Here is a 21,908-nt window from a genome sequence, read left to right on the forward strand (position 1 = left end):
TCACTCATATGGTCTGAGAATAGGTTGGGGTATCCACATTTGTGCTAGAGCTTCATCTCCTCTCCCAAATGATTCAGCTAAACATCATGAACATTTAACATTAGGTAATAAAATGTACTTTCCTAAAATAGCTGTAGTCCAAAAGGCTGTTGTGTGAGAAGAAAGTCAAAGAATTAATAAGATCTGCATAAGATACCCTAATCAATTTCTGAGGAGAAATGTATGGCCAAGGACAAACCAAGTTCACTTTTCCTGATGTCCCTCCCTCTGAGAAAGCATCTGGCAGACCCGGGCCATTCAAGCCCAAGAGGAATGGGAGTTTGCAGCAATTATCTAAATAATTCAGACATGAAGGCACACAGGGCTTATCAAAGTCACCCATGTGAGCAAAAGGAGAATCTGAATGTTTTGAATCTTATTAGGAATGTATTAAACTGTCTCTAGGACACATTTACTGGTTTTGACTTATTACATAAAGGAAAATGTTTACTGCTACACAGAGTAAGCTCATGTACGTATGTCATAGGAAATAAATGTTCAATATCCTTTCTATTTTAATTTGTGCAATAGAGAGTTTCTTTCCCCCATGTAAGATATACCAAGGGTGTTCTTACATTCTGTTTATGGCATCTACAATACTATATTTCTCAGGGAATTTTCTCGCTAAGCAGCATGAATTTTCATCCAGAAGAAAGAAAAAATCGGTGTTACTGATATGGATACAAAATAAAGGAGGAACAGAAAAGGATATAGGATTACCCACACCCTTCTGGGAAATAAAAAGACTTCACGAACTATTTAAAAAAATCATTTTATTCACAGGGTACATTTCCAAGTTTTCTCCAAGTAAGGGAGGTAGAGAAATTGAGACTTACGGAACCTTCTCACTACCAGCCATAACTACAATGAACACACTAAAGAAAAAGACGTGTTTTTACAGCAAACCTCTTCCAACAACTTTGCATTTAGATTCTGTGGAAAGAAACAATTCAGCAGAACCAACAGAGATAGGTACGGTTTTTTTCCAGTCACACTATGAAAAGTACCAATTACAGATTTTTTTCTTACCCGCTCTATTTTACATGAAAAAAAAAAAAGAAATGAAAAGCACTGATTTTCCCTAAACCTCCTGACAGCAGAATGTGGCTTTATTAGGAGGAAGTATTTCTACACACACTTCAAAGGTTATTTCATTTTATATTCTATGCTAAAACCTTTTGCATAATTATTGCATTCAAGGACTGGTAGATTATATTACATGAAAAAGAAGATTTGAATTTTTCTGTTTTCCCCTTCCCTCCAGTCTCCGCAAAGCTGCTCTTGAAAAACAGCTTGCACACCTGGGGAATAATATATTGTGTGCAATGATCAAATTAGAGTTCAAAGAAAAGCTTTCTTTTTCAAAGCTTTTCAGACCAACTATGCTGTGTGGTAGCTAGAGTTCTAGTAATATTCCAGATTTTTTAAAAATTAGGCAAGCTTAGCACTAGAGCTAGCCCTCTCTGTTTTCTCCATCTTCCCCCTAGTGCTCCTGACTCTGATGTGCCCGTGACCATCCATCATCCTGAATCATGAATCCTGTAATTTATGAGGGATATCTACACTAATCTACCAACAAGAAAGCCCAGGGGATGGGTGGTTGGGAACAGATGAGAACAGAAGCAAATAGATTCTTCGCTTCTCTGAATGCCAGAATCTGCTGGAGTAAACACTCTTCATCTATGCACCCTCCTGCAGCGGTCCCCGTGAGAAGGTTCTAGCTTCACGAAGCATATTTACATACTGTTATCAGACATCTCCAAGGCCTATGTACTATTGTGCATTTATATAAAATAGTCACATTCACTACATTTATAAGACTTCTTGCTGATGATAAAGACACAACTTGGAACAGACGTGGGTACACCTCTAAAGTCACCAGGGTACATGAAGAAAATCGCTAAGAAAGTTGGAGCCAAGCCAGAAAACGTTAAGGCACCCTCTGCCACCCTCCACCAGATAGCCATCTTTCTCTTTTCAATGGGCATAAATAATGTAAAGTGTGTGCATGTGTGTGTCTGGGTGTGTGCACATAAGAACATAGGGGAGAAAACACATCTCCCTACATAATAATGAATATAAAAGCCCTTTATGGCATAAGATGATACATGACCATGTTTCAAAGCATTAGGTTCAAGGGGACATTTCCTACTATTGCTGCCTCATCATGACAGAAGATCTAGATAATAATTTTATTTTGGAAGTACATGTCAAAGTGGAAATCAAAGAGGAATATGAAAATGGGAGTGTTTCATATCCAGGTTCAAATACCAAGGAGAGCAGAACTTGGGGAGGGGTGGGAGGTGGGAAAGCATGTAGACTGTGAGGGTCCTGGTTGATAAGCAGGTCCCCCTCTTCTGGTTTCTCCCCTAAGAGTCTCACAGCCTGGCTCTTGCTCTGCTTCCTCCACCATCTTCCACCATTACTCATGACGGCTGCTTGGCAGAACACTACCTTTAAAATGTCTGAAAAGGCCTTATTTTGGGAACTTCACTCAAGGACAAAAACCTCTGTGTTCTCTGCTCAGCTACTTAAAATCCCTCCAAATGGTCCTTCACAACTAAAACTCTGATTTTTATCTTCCTCTCTTTTTTCGTTTTGGTTAAACCATTTTTAATATTGTAATTCTCCATTCTCTTACTGCACAGAGAAAAACAGACATATCTGACTCTCCACTTTTTCTACCCTGGATAACATCACATCCTGCAGATGTTCATTGGTATCTTGTGAAGCATAAGCATTTAAAATGACAAGAATCTGGAGAAAATCTAATTAATAACATAAAAGCAGAGAGACATGATCGGTAAATTTGGGTATTATTCTATAAAACTCCTAGACAGCTTTGCAACATAGACTACATCCCACAACTTCAACAGGAAAGCAAACTCAGAATTTCAGCACACTGTATAGATCAATAAGAATGCAGAGGAGGTAGGTAAACCATAAACAAAATATATTTCATCTTTTGTGCTTTAGAAAAGTTATAGTTACAGGCTCTGGCTATCACACAAATGCTCACAGGTATGATAAGCCAATTTATAATAAGTCATTAATTCCTCATTTGATAGAGATACAAAAAATCAGAAATGCTGGCACCAGAAGGAAGAAATTAGAAGGAAACATAACCATGTATTTTCCTATTGTGATGGCAAGCAGAGGTTGGGTTGTGTTTGAATGAGCCGCCCATTCATACGCTTGCTTCAGTTCCTCACGTCTAAGATGTATGTAAAAAAATTCAATGGACAAGACTCGCCTGGGGGTAATGCTGATAGTATCCATTTTCTTAGGAAGGGAAGAAAAAAGGTTATGGCAATTGTAGATTCATATATCTGTATCTTCTTCCACTTGTTTAACCTAAATATTGTGGCCTCATATTTAGTTTATAAACAGACACGCTAGGCTCCAGGATTCCTTTGGGTTCATCTCCAGGGCTTTAAAAAATGCTCTATAGGAATTGGTGGGATATTTGCTATCTCCCTACCTTCAAGGACTCAGAAAATCCATCCCGATGGGGGAAAAAGCTCCACTTTTAATAATCACTGGCAGGAACATAATTAGGTCAGGGTGACCAGCATTCTGTCACAAGACACCCAAATTTAGAGAGCACAAGTGTGAGGAAAAAAAATCAGCAACAGCAACAAAGAACTATCTAAGGCAGTGTAAAATTTTAAGCTTCTCAGCAAATTTCCACAGCTCTCTTGTCACAAGTCTAGTAGCTCAACTCCAGGGTGAGCCCAGCTTCCATGGGATTGGACAGAGATAAATAGTACTTGAAAGCGAAGGTCAAAAGCAGAGAGTTCTCTGACCCTTTGTTGCTGAGAGCTTGAGAGCAAGGCTGCCTCCTCTTTTCCTCTTGCTTCATCCACTCCCTAGCACACAGGAGACTGAACTTTGTCAAAACTGCTAGTCATATTTATAGTTGTTGTTGATGAGGTTAGAGGCCTGGCCTGAGTTAAAGGTGCCCAGAGTCGTGCACCCACTTCCAGCCCTGATGTCTACCCATCAGCAGTCACGTAATCAGAGAGTCAACCTCTATCTACACTGGGAAGATGAAGGAATACAAAGCACAATTTGGTCTCAGTCCTTATTTCTCCACATACCTTGAAAAGTTCCCACAAAAATCCTTATAGCTTTGATCTTTGGAATCCTGCAAATATAAAACAGATATATTCCCTGGTTCTTATATAACACAATGAGAATTTTGTACAGTTTTCAATGGACTGTGACATTTCTTCCTCTTACATCTCTCCTAACAAGGATTTGTCAGTTAAAAATGCCACAATGTCAATATTTTTAAACATCAAATTAAAACCATCCATGACTGATTTTCCACACACAGAAGTACGAGTTTGTGAGTAATAAAGTACACAATACCATGGTTGCTGCCAAGAAGGATGCTATTGATATTGTTCCCATCTAGAATCACTTATACTACTTCTATACAGCTTTTGACTCATCTAAAAATATTTTTGGTAAATTTAGAATTCTAGGATTTCTTCAGCCATTTTTCGAGATTTTAAAGCCATGTTGTCCATTGCTTCAGGTATAATTTGTATTTAACCTACGCAAAGGTTTTAGCCAAAAGAAGGGCATGAAACATCACAAAGCCAAACACAGAGAGCGTTGTCCGAACATCTGACATTTGGGATCATCTGGATCATTTTGGATCATTTACCTTTGTTACTATAGTTAAAAGTAAACTAAACAGAAACAGAATTCAGGAAGCACTGTTTAACTTCTAGTGTTAATTGCAGTTTGGATGCACAATATTGTATAAACTGCTGATCAAATAGTCTATACAAAGGTTATGTGCCCAATGTCCTCTTCCATATAAAAATCTTTCATATATAATTAGTATTACTTTTGCTTAATCCCAACTCACAGGCACAGACAACAGCATGGTAATTTCCAGAGGGGAAGGGGGTGGAAGGAGGTAGGAGAGGGGAAGGGTGATGGAAGGAGATTTGACTTGGGGTGATGAACACACAAAACAATATACAGATGATGTATTATAGGGCTGTTCACAAGAAACCTATATAATTTTATTGACCAATGTCACCTCAATACATTCAATGAAAAATTAAAAAAACTAAATTATTTTTTTTCTTTCTTATGGAATGAGTTAATCCTTCAACTACCTTAATTCTACTAAAGTGGAATCAAAATTAACCAGAAGTCATCCTCATTCATGATTCTTAGCATTGACGCAATTTTCCAATGGGAGCTGATAGAAAGTCTCACCAGCAAGGCATGTTCAGTCCTTTTAGCACCGCTTTGGCCTCCAGGGAGCAACCTAATTTTTGTCACTAAAAAACTTTAAAAATTAGACTGATATTTGAGAGTGACGTCCTCTCTTGGCAGATGCATTGAAAGTGATGAAATATTTCTTATTGAATGTGTCTACCATAACCTGAATATCTTCTGAGCTGAATCTTAAGAGTCATTAATATAAAAATATAATTGGCTAAATTTGGCAAAGTATGAGGCACAATTCTGAGGTCCTCAATTTCAGAAAAACAAAATAAAATGATTAAAGTTTAGAACTCAATTTCTTAATAGAGTATTCCAAAGTACTCTGCAAGACAATTCTAGACAGACCCTCACTTAGGAACACATATATTTTAGTAACAATAGAGACGCGTAAGTTTACTCTACACACACAAGCGCACACTCCCCGTCTCAGGTTTAGTTACAGCTATCTAACCACACAAAAGGAAACACAATGCCACACCTGTAAATCATCACTATAAAGTCATCCCAAACTTCAATCTAAGAAAATATTCTCATTAACTTGTAGTCAGACTTTGAATTACACAATCACATGTGTGTATCCTCAAGTGAAGACAATATGGAACAATCAAAATATTTTGGTCTAATCCAGGGTATCTCATCCTCGGCACTACTGACTGACATGTGAGACTAGGTAATTCTTTATTTGTGAGGAATCTGACCTGTGCATTTTGAGGGCTTAGCAGGATACCTGGCTTCTACCCACTAGATGTCAGTAACACCCTCCAACTCATGACAATCAAAAATGTCACCAGATGCAGAAGGAGAATCACTCTGTTTGAGAATCACTGGTCCGAGTTTAGGATATTTTGGTTTTGCCTTTCAGAAGCCACAGATTTATGGACTTAAAGTTGTACAAATCTATTGCACGAATCCATTTCAGGAGTCACTACAAGATGTAACATTTCCAACATCCTTTCAATGGAACTGTGATTCATTGGCTTTATGTTGCTCATTAATTATATTTTAACAAAGCACTAATTTGAGTAATATTTTATTAACATTTATGTGTTTTTCATTAGCCCTTTTATATTTCTGATGAAGTGTATAGGTTAAAATGTATTCCCTTTTAAGGTAATTATTAATAACAACAGCTCAAAGGAGGAACTATATTCAGGATTGCACATAGTGAGTATTTAACACAGTTCACTCAATGGTACATTTGCACTACATTTTGCTGCCACATAGAATCAAAATAGCAAATCAGTTCTGCACAGAATCAATACTCTCAGATTCTTAACATTCTAAATATTAACATAATCCATGTTGTGTGAACCAGACATATTTCAACTGCTGCTTCCTATAATAACCTCAAAATTTTATCTTACTTAGAAAATTTCTTATTCCAATGATATAGATACTTTCCAAGGGCATCGATATCTTGGTAGCTTTTAAGTTAATTTACCAAAAACTGCCACCTGTTTTAATCTATATTGTGTACTATTTCTACCATTTAAAAAATGAAACTTTTTGGCACGGTTTACCTAAATTTTGGCAATACTTAAAAAAAAACAAAGATGATGATTTCCAGTGTCTCCTTTTACATTAAGGCATCCCAAAGAACAATGACAATGAAAGGCTTCCTTTACCCTTCTCTGATATGTAAACACATCTAGCTGCTTGTAATTTGTCGGAGTTTGGCTTTCTAAATTGTCCTACCTGCTACTAAGAAAATAGATAGCTACTAACTCACATCCCTTCACTTGTATGAATCTGCTTTGTATGAGCATGCTCAACGCAGGGTCCACTCAAGGGAATCAGAATGAGCAAAACAATTCTGTTCATTTGGGGTAAGCATTTGGGAGTAAGGCTTACATCTCATGCTGGTATGAGCACTGTGAGCAGCAACCAGTTAAGCTGGCTTATCTTACATTGGGGTCTAAGGGGTGGTACATAATACCTTTATAGCTCTCCAATACTGGTTACAGGGTTTTTTTTAATACCAAGTTATGTGGGTTCAGCTTTCATAGTTGCACAGGAATGAGCTTTGTTTAATTGAGTGTGTGTGTGTATGTGTGTGTGAATATGCTTTCTCTTAAAGTGAATACATCATGGTAGATAGAAGAGGGGGGAACCTTCCAGTCTGTCTTCAGAGACTAAGCTTACACCATTGGGAACATTAAATTATAAAGACAATTATGCAAAGAGTTTGCAAATAAATAATGCACTCACATTTGTAGTCTTTTTGCACTAGAATAACAATAATTCAAACAGGTTTACAAAATGAAGACCTAAAATTGAATTTATGCCCTAAGTTCTGAGGAGGAGGAGAAGTGATTCATGTTATCCAGACTATGAATCGACACAGTCTAAATTCAACAATGCTTCACACTAAGCAGACCTGACAAAAGGGGAGGAAGCAATTCTTAGTTAACATGTTTAAATGGAAGAAGACTATAGCTAACAGACTGGGTTCAACAAATCACAAAGTCAGCTGCAGTGTTTTATATCCTTAGATTTTTTCAAATCTATCTCATCATCTACTCACTGCCCCTAAATAGAGCAAAAATAAATAATAAGTTTTAAAAACCTATGGTTCCAATGTCAGTTTTCATATGTAGTTTTTTAAATTAATCCAGTTTATATTGATAATCAGTAACACTTTGCCCTGGTATTCCCTTTATTAACATTGAGTGACTCCTCAACTTCAACAACTAAAGTTCCATCTTATTTGTGAACTGCACCTTCTCGATTTAAACCATGTGAATGTGCTTTACCAGCATGATTTCATCAGACTGTTACTAGTTGCAAATCCACAATGTGCCACAAAATATTTCATAGGATGTTTTACTTCTTATTTGTCCTCCAAGCCAACATTAAAAGGAGAGTTTTCCATGGTTGTTGTTTGCAAGTGGCCCATGCAAATCCATGAAACGACTTCACTATTTCCTTTTGCAACCATATAGAAAACCTAACAAAAATACCCTGACTTAGTTTTTCCTTTTTCCACTGTCCCTAGGAGGTGGGCTGGAGTGAGGTGTCCTCACACGGGTCTAACTGCATTTTCAGTGCACCGACTTTATGAAGATACCAGAGTTGGAGAAACTCCTCCGGCATGGCATGAAAGCCAGAAAAGGGTAAGACGTTATCATAGTAGTGGTGGCTGATGGGCTGCTCATGCATATTCACAGAGAAGGGCCAGAAGCCATAGATGGCCACCTCCTCACAGAGGCCCAGGGCTGCGCTCACCAGAAAGAGCCCTGTGGACAGGCGTTTTGCATGAATTCCCCTACTTTTCCAGAACTTCCCAATGCTACGCAGAAAGTTGGGGTTAGCAAAGAGCACTGTTTGATTTGCACCGACATCTGACAGCGTGTAATAAACCCGGAGGGATGGCTCTGTTCCTGTCTTCATAGAGAAAGCAGGCATGTAGATGTAACTGTGGTTATAAATTTTCATGTTGTCCACAAATGTCTTTCTGGACCATAAGAGGTTCTGAAACCTATTAAAAAGAAAAAGAGGCTCAATTAACCTGAAGAAAAGAAATTCATCAACATCCGCTCTATTGTTCTTCTGATGGCATTAACAGCTCATATCATCCTTAACTTCGAATTATCTCTCATCATGTAGTTTGCCTTTTCCCCACCTCTATATCCTAAACTCAGGTTAAGATTCCTTAATGGAATTCATTCTGAACTAACGCACATTGTACACTTTGTTCTCTTCATTTTCTTTGCTTGGAACGTAAAGATGATTTAATACTCATGAATGCAAAAAGCGTTTGGTTATTGGTTAAGATTTTGATAAAAGCTGCTTGCGAGGCCTGACATAAGCACAGGACTGGTTTCCTCGACTGCAAATCAAAGGATCTTCTTCTAAAATACTTCTTCCCATCAAAATTCTGTATTTTACAATGCAAGTATTCAGATTAACCAATGCTATATTGTGACTACAACATAGAAAAAAAGACTTGTTATTATAAAATGATGCTGAGTTGCCCATATTGCTTGCACTAAAGAATATTTCTTTCCTGTGTTCTTTCATTTTGAATTATGTGAAGTGAAAGTTCAAATATATTTCCCTAAAATCGATGGTACACATCTTATGTGTCAGGCATTAGGGAATTAAAAATTTAATTACCAAATATGGGGCCTCAAAAATTCAGTAGTTGTGGAAACAAAATTATAAATGAGTGCACTAGAATGTTCTAAATGCAATATTTGATATGGTAAAAAGCCATGAAATTCAGTTTAAAATAACTCATTCTGCCTTGGAAGAGGATGTGGAGTCCAAGAAAGCTACAGAGAGGAGATGACATTTAAATATATGTCCTTGGGAAAACAACAGGAAGGACAGCAACTAAATGAGAAGGGACACTTTGGTCACTGACAAAGGCATACAGTGTACTAAAACAAGGATGGGGATCGTGTTCCTGTAACGAGCAAAGTGGAAATGATGGGGGCAGTGGTTGAAGATGAGGTGTGTTGAAAACAATTTGTGTGTCTTTGTTTGGATTCACTCTGTAGTGATGGGGAACCTTGGCAGCAGTGAGTACTTACAGCACTGACTCTTTGGATTACAAATAATTCATCATTTATTTAGTGGTCAGTCTGTGTCAGAAAGGTAACTCTGGTAGTTAGAATGTGTTCTGGGGAAGAAAGGAGCTGGTGGCCTAGAGACCAGTTAAGAGGTTGCAGATATAGCTGGAGGGAAAACAAAGGGAAACAGACAATGAAATAGATGAGAGCCTTGCAGCAGCATCTAAGAATGGAACTGAGCCACAATGAGCTGAGGGATTCTGGCCTGACATCTTGGCAGGGCTCATCATAATAAATATGTGAAACCAAAATTCTGAATACACAAATCCACATGATTTTATACAGCAATCAATGTTTTTAATTCTGCCTGCCAAGAAAGGTATGTTTCTCAAGCCCAAAGGAAGGGAAATTGCTCAAGTTTTCTTTATGTCCTTGACTTAGCAACCTGTGTTAGCGATTTTTACTGGGCCCTGACAAATACAGAAATGACTGCAGTGTTTTTAGATGGAATCCCTTTACCGTGGATGTCATGGAAGCACATTGAACCATATTCTGGAGCTGAGCGAGCTTCTTCAACAGAAATTCCTACTTTCCAACTTCCAAATAGTCTCTTCTTTGACGATTTTAAACTCTCTCATCTTTTTAAACTGCCCATCCCAATTTTCTGTTCTCTCCCTCCAAAAGTAACTCAGTCTCAATAATGTAGACATGCCCTGCAGATGATAATACCCCACTTTGTTTGAACACTGGTTCCCAAATGCTAGCTAGAAAACCTGAGTTTTTAGCCAGCACTCTCCAGTGATTTCATGATGCAGGTGTCCAGGCGACACACTTAGCAGATCAGAGCCATCAGTGCAATCTATCTGGCTCTCTGCATCTTCTCCTCAGCATCTCTTTCTTTACATCTTCTAATTTTATGCTCATTGTGACTGTGAGAGGAAGAGTGCTCCCTCCCCCCCCCATTCATGGAACAAGCTATTTCACATTTTCCAAAGAACTCTTGTTCAAGGTGGGTTTTCCTTCTTTAGAACATCCAACCTCTCCATCTCTACTGAATTATCCCCTTCTGTCTTTTAAACATTGTTAGAACTTAATAAGAGAAAAAATTTCCAATGTCCACACTGTTCCCAGAGCTACATTCTAGGTCTCACGGCACCAGCAACATATAGAGCAGTTAGTATACTTCTAGTTGTTCCCTTCTGTTTTCCATAAACAACTCCTCCCTTATTCCTATGCAGAATGACTCCTGTTCCACAAGGTTCTGCTGGCTGATGGGAAACTCCTTATTTTTCTTGTGGACTACATACTAATGAGGATTAAACACTGCACCAATAAAACCAAGGCAACTGATTCCATGTTCCCTGTCTCAAAGCTGACTGATTATTGTTGAACAGGGTAGTCTTCCTTTCTTGAGTTTTAGATTTGAAAAGAAAGACACATCTTGGATTTACTATACTCTTAATTTTATTGACAATGTTAAAAACAGCCCATACTGTGTATTATATTTTATTACTTTTATCTACTCCATTCTTCAACAAATGGCATTATTTGACTCAATTCAATAATTATTTGTGGCATAACTAGTATAATTAATGTTATAGTGATCAAGAGTTTCATAAGAATGGTTTTGAGTTTTACTGAATTTTTAAAAAATCAATTAGAATGATAAAAGAGTGGTCTCCAGCTTATCTCTCCAGCCATATCATACTCAGTACCCTTCATGCCCTCACCCTGTGCTCCAACCATCCTTGTACATACACTTCCCATTTTTCATCCACTTTTTTGCTCATCATTCATTGCGCTCCTGAGGTTTGCCTATATGTGAAGACTCAACCTTTTCCTTCAACAGTTTATTCCTTTCTTCTAACTTCATCATTCAAGAGTCTTCTTTAAGTTCCTCAATATGAACTGATCATGCCATCTGAGAATGTGTCCTTTTTGAAGAGAGGGAAATATCTTACTCATCTTTTAATCTTTATAACCTAACTCAGAATAATGATATATTGTATGAATAGAAAGCTATTTTTAAAATTTATTGTTGTTCACCTTTTTCCCCACTGCTCACCCCAAGCCTTTCCCCCAACTCCCACAGTCAATCCTCCCATTGTCTGTGCCCAAGAGTCCTCTATTAGTGTTCCTTTGCTTGCCCCCTCCTCATCTTTCCTCCATTCTTCCCCTCTCCGCTCCCCTCTGGCCACTGTTAGTTTGTTCTCTATTTCCAAGTCTCTGGTTCTATTTTGCCACTTTGTTTGTTTTGTTTATTGAATACTGTGGAACAGAAAGAAAGAACTCCTACCCTTTGTGACAGCATGGATGGAACTGGAGAGCATTGTGCTAAGTGAAATAAGCCAGGCAATGCAAGACAAATCCTATATGATCTCACCTATAAGTAAAACCTAACCTATAGTGAATATTGGCAAGAAATAAAAAAATATACTAATAAAACAGAGTGGAAAGCATAGAAATGCAGCACATAATACAAATAAATTTAATATGTGATATTAGAGACATAATGAATGAAATTTTTTAAATTAGCTAACAAACGATGCCAAGATAACTAGTTAACAATTTGAAATTTGAGGGGAAATAGATTCATGCTTGACAAGAAAATTATAAAATAATTCTAAGATAAGATAATTATTTAAAGTTCATGTTACAAGAGAAAACTAAAAACAAAGTTATCAGACATTTACAGATATCTTTTACAAAGTAAAATATTTTTTCTTTTTTTAAATTTATTTAAATTTTTTTATTGATTATGCTGTTACAGTTGTTCTATTCCCCCCTCCATTCCCCTTCACCCTACCCCCCCGTCCCCACCATTAACCCCCCTTTAGTTTATGACCGTGTGTCTCAAGTTCTTTAGATTCTATATTTCCCATACTATTCTTGCCCTCCATCTATTTTCTATCTACTGTCTATGCTACTTATTTTCTGTACCTTCTCCCCCCTTCTCCCACTCCCACTCCCAAGTAAAATATTGAAAAAAATGATTATATCAAGATGAGAAAGTTCATTCCTGTGAAAAATAAAATAACTAAAAATAAAGTGACTGAAAAATATTTTCAGCCAATGTGACAAATAGAAGGTTAATATTGAAAACAATATAGTCTCAATCTATTGACATATTGACATAAAGTGGACAAAAACAAAAAAAACCTAAAATAAATAGCAATGGACAAAACACATGAAAATGTTCATCTCTAGGTTGCCAGTCAAGGTGCAAACTGAACAGAATCAGAGCAGGTAAGGATCCAGCTCTCCCAGCTATCTGGAAATAAGAGAAAAGATGTTTTTAAAAATCTACAGCCAACCTGAAAAAAGAAAAGAAGGCACACCCTCGGCGGAGCCCCAAATCGGGGGTACCGCTGAGAGACAGAAAGCTCACTGCAGGAAATCAGAACATAACTACCGGCCAAGCATCACTCTCAATGGCAGCAGTGCCCTGTGCCAAAAGGCAGAGCAACTGGAGAAGGTGGGTGTCTGGGAACCTTCAGGAAGGTTGTTGTTAAGATTATGGGGTAGCAGGGTCATCCAGGTGGGCTGAACCCTACGATCCTGCACTGGTCAATTACCACTGTGTGTGGCAGGCAGGGGATTATATATGTTAGGCTCTAGGAAGGAACAGCAACTATGTACCGAAAGAGCCAGTACAGCCCAGGGAAAACTGGGATGCTTTTCAACTCAGACAATATTGGAAGCCAGGCTCATAGTTCTCAAGTAGAATATCGACTCTGACAGGCCAAAGGAAAGACCTGTAGATAGTGACACTTTGGAGTCATCCAAAAGAAGGCCACCTTACCACCTTTGCTTCCACTGAGAGTAAAGTCTACCTGTCGAGAAGTTGCCTCTGCACTGAACTTCCGGTTGCCAAATAAGAACAGATATCCAAGATGAGAAACACTGAAGAAAAGTCTCTAACGTGAGGGTCAGAGGACAAAACCAAAGAACAAAAGAATTCAGAGGAAAACAAGATTATTCAAAGGGCAGAAAAAAAATCTTTAAAAACTATAAAGTTTATTTGGAAATATTAATAGTTATTGCCTCTGTGAAGAGTAAGATACTCTACCAAAAAAAGAAAGAAAATGTAGGTAATAAGAAAGAGCTGTTAGCAATTAAAACGTATGACAACAGATGGATTCAGATGAAGGAAAGATGTGGAAAAACAGCTACACAGCAGGCCTTGAAAGCCATCAGTCAGATTACAGTGAGAGAAAAAAATAGTTTCTGAAAGGATGTCTCAGCAACAACAGAAAAGTACCCCTGAGAGACTAACACGTTCTCAGGGATGAAAAAAGATTTGCAAATCTGATGGATTCTAGAGATGAGTAAGCCAGTTTTGTATAGAAAACCTTTATTTGCTCTGGGGAAAAATTAGCAGTTGGACAGGATATTAAATAAGTGGAACAGACTTTTTTCTCAGGTGTGAACAGTACCTATGTAGACAGTAAGGTAAGTCCTGACTATGGACTTAGATTGTGGTGTGTCCGGATCCAGAGGTCGGAAAAGGGAATGTGTGTGTGCTGGGGATGCTGTGAGGGGCACCTTAAGAAAAGCAAGTCTTTATTTTACCATAAGAAATCAGTAAATAAAAGGAAAAATTTTAAATTTCAACTAGGTATGATACTTTATAATGTAATAATAGAATAAACAGCTAGAGAATTTGAAAGTCTTGGAACATTACTGGAAGGAATATGAGCCAAGACTGCTGCTTTCCACCTTCACAGTACTTGATTTTTAAAACCATATACACATATTATTTTATTAAAAATGAAAATTAAAATTTTTAAATCATAAAAACCAAAAACCAATTTACATTGATCAAGTGAATATAATACTCAAGAACTTTATGTACCTAACAAGATAGCTTTAAAGTATATGTAGCAAAAACTGATTAAAATTCAAAAAGATATTCACAAATCTACAACTATAGTGAGAATATTCAATTGAAAAAGTTGATTATTTTTAAATATAAATAGAAATTTTCTGAAAATGACCACACATTATGTCACAAAAGAAAATATATATTAAAGTAATTATCATCATACAGGCCATATCATCTAATTGTAATAAAATAAAAGGTTAGCAACATAGCAATACATCAACTACACTAGAAAATAATTTTAAAGACATAGTTCAAGTATGTTTATAAGCTATAATAGAAATCTATATCAAATTTAGCAGAAGATATAATTACCTATCTAGAATGTACAAGAGAACCAACTAAAAAATTATTTGTCAGAACCAATAAAGGCTTCGACAAGATCGATTTTTTAAAAGTTCACAGCTAAATCAGCAATAAAGGAGAATCTCCTCCACTGGATAGCCTATCTACAAAAATCCTTCAGCTAATGTACTTTATGATGAAAAACTTGATGTGTTCCCATTAAGATCAGCAAGCACAAGCCAAGGATGTCTCATCTCACCACTGCTTTCAACATTATAGTGGATGTCATTGCTAACACAATTAGACAAATAAAAGGAAATAAAAGGTGTACAGAGTGGCAAGAAATAAGTAAAACTGCCTTTGCAATTGACACAATTGTTATGTAGAAAATCCAAAAGCATCGACCCCCCAAAAAAACCCCAACAAACCCTCCTGGAACTAATAAATGATTAAAATGATTAGAGCAAGGCTACAAGGTTACAGGCTACAAGGTTAATATATGAAATTCAACTGCTTTCCTATATACCACCAACAAACAGATGGAATTTGAGATAAAAAACACAATACCATTTACATTAGTACCTCCAATAATAAAATACTTAGGTATCCACCTAACAAAATATGGACTGTCTGGATCTATGTGAGGAAAACTATATAACTCTAGTGAATAAAATGAAGGCACTCACTATAATAAATAGAGAAATAGGACATGTTCATGGATAGGAAGATGCAATATTGTCAAGATGTCGGTTCTTTCCAACTTTTTTATAGATTCAATGCAACCCCAATCAAAGTCTTGGTAGTTTTGGGGGTACCAAAAAATTGATTGTAAAATTTACAGGGGAAGGGGAAAAAGAATAGCCAGTGTGGTATTAAAGGAGAGGAGCGAAGTCAGAGGACTGACACTACCCTAATTCAAAACTTATTCTAAAGCCACAGCAATCGAGACAGAGTGGTATTGGCAAAAGAACAGTCAAATGGATCAGTGGAACAGAACAGAGAGCCGAGAAACAGACCCACATGAATACAGTCAACTGATGTCTAAGAAAGGAACAAAGGCAATATAATGGAGCAAATGGTGCTGGAATGACTAGACATCCACATGCAGAAAAATGAGTCTAAACACAAATCTTTCACCCTTCACAAGAATTAACTCAAAATGGATCACAGATCTAAATGTAAAATGCAAAAATATCAGTCTCCGAGAAGATAACATAGGAGAAAACCTAGATGACCTTGGCTATGGCAATGACTTTTTTAGATACCTGAAAAACACAGTCCATTAAAGATCTAGTTGATAAGCTGAACTTCATTCAAATTAAAAAATTTTTTGCTGTATGAAAGACAATGTCAACAGAAAAAGAAGACAAGCCAACAACAGCCTGGGAGAAAGTATGTTCAAAAGACACAGCTGATAAAGAACTATTATCCAAAATATACAGAGAACACTTTACAACTCAATAATAAAAAAAATAATTAAAAGTGGGCCAAAGACTTTCACAGACACCTCACCAGATAGCAAATAAATATATGAAAAAATGCTTCACATCATATACACCAGAAAAATGCAAATTAAAATGACATTCACATCAACGAGAATGGCCAAAATCCAGAACACTAAAAATACTGAATATCTGTGAGATGTGGAGCTACAGAAACTCTCATTCATTGCTGGTGGGAATGCAAAATGGTACAGCCACTTTCAAGACAGTTTGGTCGTTTCTTAGAAAATTAACCACAATTTTGGCAATCATGATCCTTGGTATTTACCCAAAGCAATCTAGCAATTTACCCCACAATCTAGCAATCATGATCCTTGGTATTCACCCAAAGGTGTTGAAAATTTATATCCACACAGAAACCTGGACAAGCACATTCATAATTGCCACACTTGCAGCAACAAGCAAGAGGTCCTTCAGTAGGTGCATAGAGAAACTGTATTAAATCCATGCAATGGGTTATGATTCAGCACTACAAGAAATGAGCTATCAAACTATGACAAGATAGGAAGGAACCTAGAATTCATGTTACGAAGCTATAGAAGCCAACCAGGAAAGGCCACATACTCTATGGTTCCAACTAAATGACACACTGGAAAAAGCAAAACTATGGAGACAGTATGAAAGATCAGTGGTTGCTCAGGGTTAGAAGGGGAGAAAGGAATGACTAGTGGGACACAGAGGACTTTAAGGGCAGTGGAAAATACACTGCATGATACCATATCAATGGAAACATGTCATTAGATATTTGTCCAAAGTAATAGGATGGACAACACCAAGAGTGAACAATAATGTAAACTGTGGGCTTCAGGTGATTATAATGTGTTGGTGCAGGTTTGCCAGTCCTAACAAATGTACAGCCCTGGTGTGGATGCTCATAACAGGAGAGGCTGCATGCGTGTAGGCAGGAGGTATAAGGAAACTCTTTGGACTGTACTTTCCTCTTGCTTTTGTTGCAGACTTGAAACTGCTCTAAAAAAACAAAGCCTTTTAAAAAACCTACCACAGTTTCTTTGTACAATAGCAATCACATTTTAGAGAAGTGAAATAAATTGAAGATACATTATAAAATTAGAACTGCCAAGTCAGAGATGAACAAGTCCAAAGGGCCAACATATATATTAAAATATACACAATGACAATCGTAAAATTTATACCAATTAAAACTACAGTAAAAGAGCAGTTTTCTACCTATCTAATTGTTAAAAATTAAGAAACAGGTTAATAATTACTAGAAAAAGTGTGAGAAATGGGTACTTTCCTGCCTCAAATGGGAGTATGAATTGTTATACCCAGTTCAGAGGGTGTCTTGGCACTTTTGATATATACACTTACTAGGCCAGCATTTCCACTTCTCAGCTGGTGCCCTTGATATTTACAGAGCAAACTCCCTCACTTCTCTCAGGTCTTGACTCAAAACAAATTACCTCCGAGAAGACTTTCCTGACCGCCCACCCCATCTCTCACTTTTATTGCAGTTCTTCATAGTACCTATCACTACATGACATTTTATTATACATGTATGTCTTTGTTTATTGTTTGTGTCATCTTGACCGTCCACGAGGAGAACTCTGTTTTGTTTACTGTGGAATCCACAGTGCCAGGAAGGGTGCTCAGCACAGCACTAAGTAAACATTCGTGAGTGTTTGCAGAAGTACACAGAAAATCAGAAGCAACCTACAAGTCTGTCACTAAGGGAATGGTGAAACAAATAATTATATCCTTGGATATAATTACTACGGATAAAAGACAGTTCATTTAATGACACAACTCTATTTGTTTGAGATGGAAATATTTCCGAGACATGTTACATGAAAAACAAAGAAATTGCATAATTACTATGGTGATTTGTATAGTGGATTATCATAAAGGATAAATATATACATTTTCTCTAGTTACATGTGTGTAAATGCATAGGAAAATGTTAGAAGGATACATAGTAAGCTGAAAATAACAGCTACCTCCGGGGAGAGTAGCGGGTATGGGCTGTGAGTAGAGGGTCCAGGAAAATGAGCTTCATCTGGAATGTTCTCATTTCTCAGAAGGCAAGTACATTAATGTGTTACTTGTGTTATTAAATATCTCCCTTAGAAAAGTCAGGCATCTTAGTAATCACAGAAATGCAAAGTAAAACAATTGTGAGTGTCTGGTTTACTTTTTTCAACAGAGTAAATCAGAGCTCTGCCATAATTTTATGTTTTTAATATTATTATAAGGTTATTATAATATCTTAATAACATTATATATTATAAAGTATTATATATTATAACATTTAATATTATAACATATCTATAATATTATAACATTATAATATTAAATATAATAATATTAAGCATTATTTTAATAATATTATTTTATAATGGTCTGTACCATGCAAAATACATTTACAAAAGAGTCACAAATGATCAAGCTAATGTATTTCTTAAGCATATTTCACTTAAAAGTTCACTTCTACATAAAATATTTTGTATTTTTTCCTCTATAACAACTTTTTAAAATGTTTTCCTTATTATTTACTTCCTGTTCAAACTTCCCATTAATTTCCAGTGGCTTAACTCATTTCCTCATACTATTTACTTGCTTTTTAAAATATTGTAGACCATTTGCTACATTCACGGTTGCTCATTGTCATTTTTCAGTTTCCCTGACCAGCTGTTTGTTTGCACAGCTGCTGCCTCCTTTTCCTTCACCAGTGAACATCAATTTTGTGTTGATTTACAAACCTTTCCTCCTCCGTACTTTCTTATCCTGTGGGAGTGTCTCTTACGCAGGAAAACATTTTACCAGATTGCAAGAAACACACCACACCAAGACATTCTATCCATACACTGTGTGTGTGAAAATACCTCCTAAGAATGCAAAATTCTGAACTATTTGTAGAATGGGCATTCCAAACTAGACTGGGGAATGATCTTAAGAGGATATAAATTGAAGACAAGCCTCTCAGAGATGGATACATCTGAACTGTATTCTGAAGAGGAGATAGAAGTTAGCTGTGTAAGCGGAGTTGAAAAGAAAGAGGATTCTTGTCTGAGAGAGCAGTGTGCACAGAGGCACAGAGGGAGCTGTTCAGGGAAATGCAAACAATTTAATATGGTGAAGCTTCACTGTCTTGGGAGTAGCTAGAGATGAGATTTACTTGGTACATAAAGCAGAATGAAAGAATGACCTACTGCCAGCCACGGTTGAGTTCTACCCATAAGGAAAAATAGAGACTACTTAGCATGCATTAGTGCATGCGGGACATGGTGAGGGTCTTACCACAGGGAGTGGAGGGGAGGAAGGAGAAGCCAACTTTTGGGAATGGGAGGAGCAGGGTTGATCTTCAGCTGGGGAGCAATGGTGAGGTTTATGGAGAAGTGTCCTTCCTGACTAGGTGTCAATTCTGTGTACATTAAATATATATATATCCCTCCTAAGTGTGAGGGTAGTTTTAGTTCAGGGAGTTGAGTGGCTTGGACTTCTGGTGGCTTGTTTCATCATGATAGGTAACACAAAAGGAGCAGGTGGTTTGAAGGGAAAGATTACTACAGAATTTTGAACATGGCGAGCCACCCATGGACATAAGATCACCTGGAAGGACAGTGGGCCAACATATAATACACTGACAGATTAGAGCATTTAAACAGTGGGCAGAAAGGCAGAGTGGTAGCACAGAGTAGATGGCCAGAGAGGTGAGAAGAAATCAGGATGGTGTTCAATAACAGAAAGAAAAGAGTTTAAGAAGTTTATCAGCAATAGCAAGTGCTGAGACTTAGATATAAAGACAAAATGCTACTAGGAGATTTAGCAACATGGCAATTTTCAGTGGCATGAGCTATTTCAGTAGAAAACAGTCTACATCATGGATTGAAATCCCAATTGTATACAGAGGCCAAGCAGGTCAAAAAATATGTCAAATGGGCCAGGTATAAGATGGTGTGGATCTGGAAATGGAACATACATGCTCTAACTGAAGGATTTCAAATAGAAAAGAAAGTAAAAATCAAGCAAAGCAAGTATGCAGGCCAGGTTTGACCTTTCCCAAACAAGTTTGATGTTAACTCTCAAACTTACTCAAAATTCCAAATGACAATGACCAGGGAACCACAAATTCCATTAGAGAGGATGAGAAAAGAAGTAATAGACATGACCTCTTACTTATTTACAACACTAATGACAGTCTGAGATGGTAATTGGAAGACAACAATCAAATTAGAGAAACATGAACAAATTGTAAGATTCCTGCTTAACACACGTTACCTTATTTAAACTTTATAGTAATGTTAGAAAGAGAGAATAACCCTTTTCTGTAGTTGAGGATATTGAGCATCAGAGTGGTCAAGTTCTCTAGCAAAGTTTCATGACAGGGATGTAGCAGACTCATGATGTGGGCTCAGTTTGACTCTAGGTTCACCACTCTTTCCATTAGAAATGTGTATCTTTTCCCAGAAGGAAGAAGCATTGCTCCTGTCCTGTGTGAATTCATGCACTTATAATCTGGGTTCCTACCCCTTCTCACCTTCTCAAGGGCCTGGCCCACCTTATCCTCTTTATTGCCTTTATCTTCATCTATTCCCTTTCACCACATGGACTCTTGCCCAAATCTCCACAAGGAAAAACGAACTAACAACAAAAACGTCCTCTCTAGATACTTCTCGATCTCTTCACTTCTATCCATTGCTGATTTCTTCCTATTTCAAGTCATTCACACTTTCTGGGAGATTTCATTCACTTTGATGACCTCAGCTAGTGCCTAAACTGACAATGGAGTGGAAAATGTTATTTTAACAACAGATACCAGACTTCCCTGTGGAAAAAGAATTCTCTTTGTTTAGGTGTACAGGGTGCATTGAGGGTTGAAGGTAAAATTCTAAGAGCCTGTCCTCGGGGCAGAAAGGACAGTAAGTGATAACTACCCTCTCTGACATAAGTAGCTAACAGTAATTTGGGGGCTGGGAGACCCAAACATGAGATGAAGGAGAAAGAATAAAAAGAATGAGGGTGACAACATCCCGGGAGGATAGAGACTAGATGTGACAACAGTCGAACATTCTCAGTGACAGGGTGGTTGAAATGTGTTCAAGGACAGAGTTGTCTGATCTTCCATGTTCATGTTCTTTGCTTGACAGCTTTTCAGGGCTCCCCCTCTCTCACCTCAAAACTTCTAGAAATTTTGTTATAATGCCTTTGGGAATGGTATTCTGGAAAAGTCAAGGAAAGAAAGCCTTGATCCATGTCTACATAGCTGTGGAGTAGACAGAGGGGAACAGTCACAGAAGGCAAGGTGAGGAGACAGATAAACTGAAGGTAATTACAGGAAACAGGTGAGTGGGGTAAACAATGACCACGTAGAGTTACGCTTAGGGAAATTCTCCAAAAACCGGAGGGAGCACTGGCCTCGCTGGCAGAGAGGTTAGAAGTCTGAACTCAATTTGAAAAGACCTCCAGGACAGG

General features: G+C 37.4%; 1 protein-coding gene across 1 annotated transcript in view; it reads right to left on the bottom strand.

Moving 5' to 3' along the window:
- Positions 1-795: 795 nt before the first annotated feature.
- ST8SIA1 (ST8 alpha-N-acetyl-neuraminide alpha-2,8-sialyltransferase 1) overlaps positions 796-21,908 on the bottom strand; it is a 135,215-nt gene continuing 114,102 nt past the window's right edge. The window contains exon 5 of the mRNA XM_037144803.2: positions 796-8,770. Within this exon, the coding sequence (XP_037000698.1) occupies positions 8,284-8,770 (487 nt within the window). The 3' untranslated portion in view covers positions 796-8,283. The remainder of the gene's footprint in view (positions 8,771-21,908) is intronic.

This window comes from Artibeus jamaicensis, unplaced genomic scaffold (genome assembly GCF_021234435.1).
Source record: "Artibeus jamaicensis isolate MK-2021 breed Jamaican fruit bat unplaced genomic scaffold, CSHL_Jam_final contig_233, whole genome shotgun sequence".
In the NCBI taxonomy this organism is placed as follows: Eukaryota; Metazoa; Chordata; class Mammalia; order Chiroptera; family Phyllostomidae; genus Artibeus; species Artibeus jamaicensis.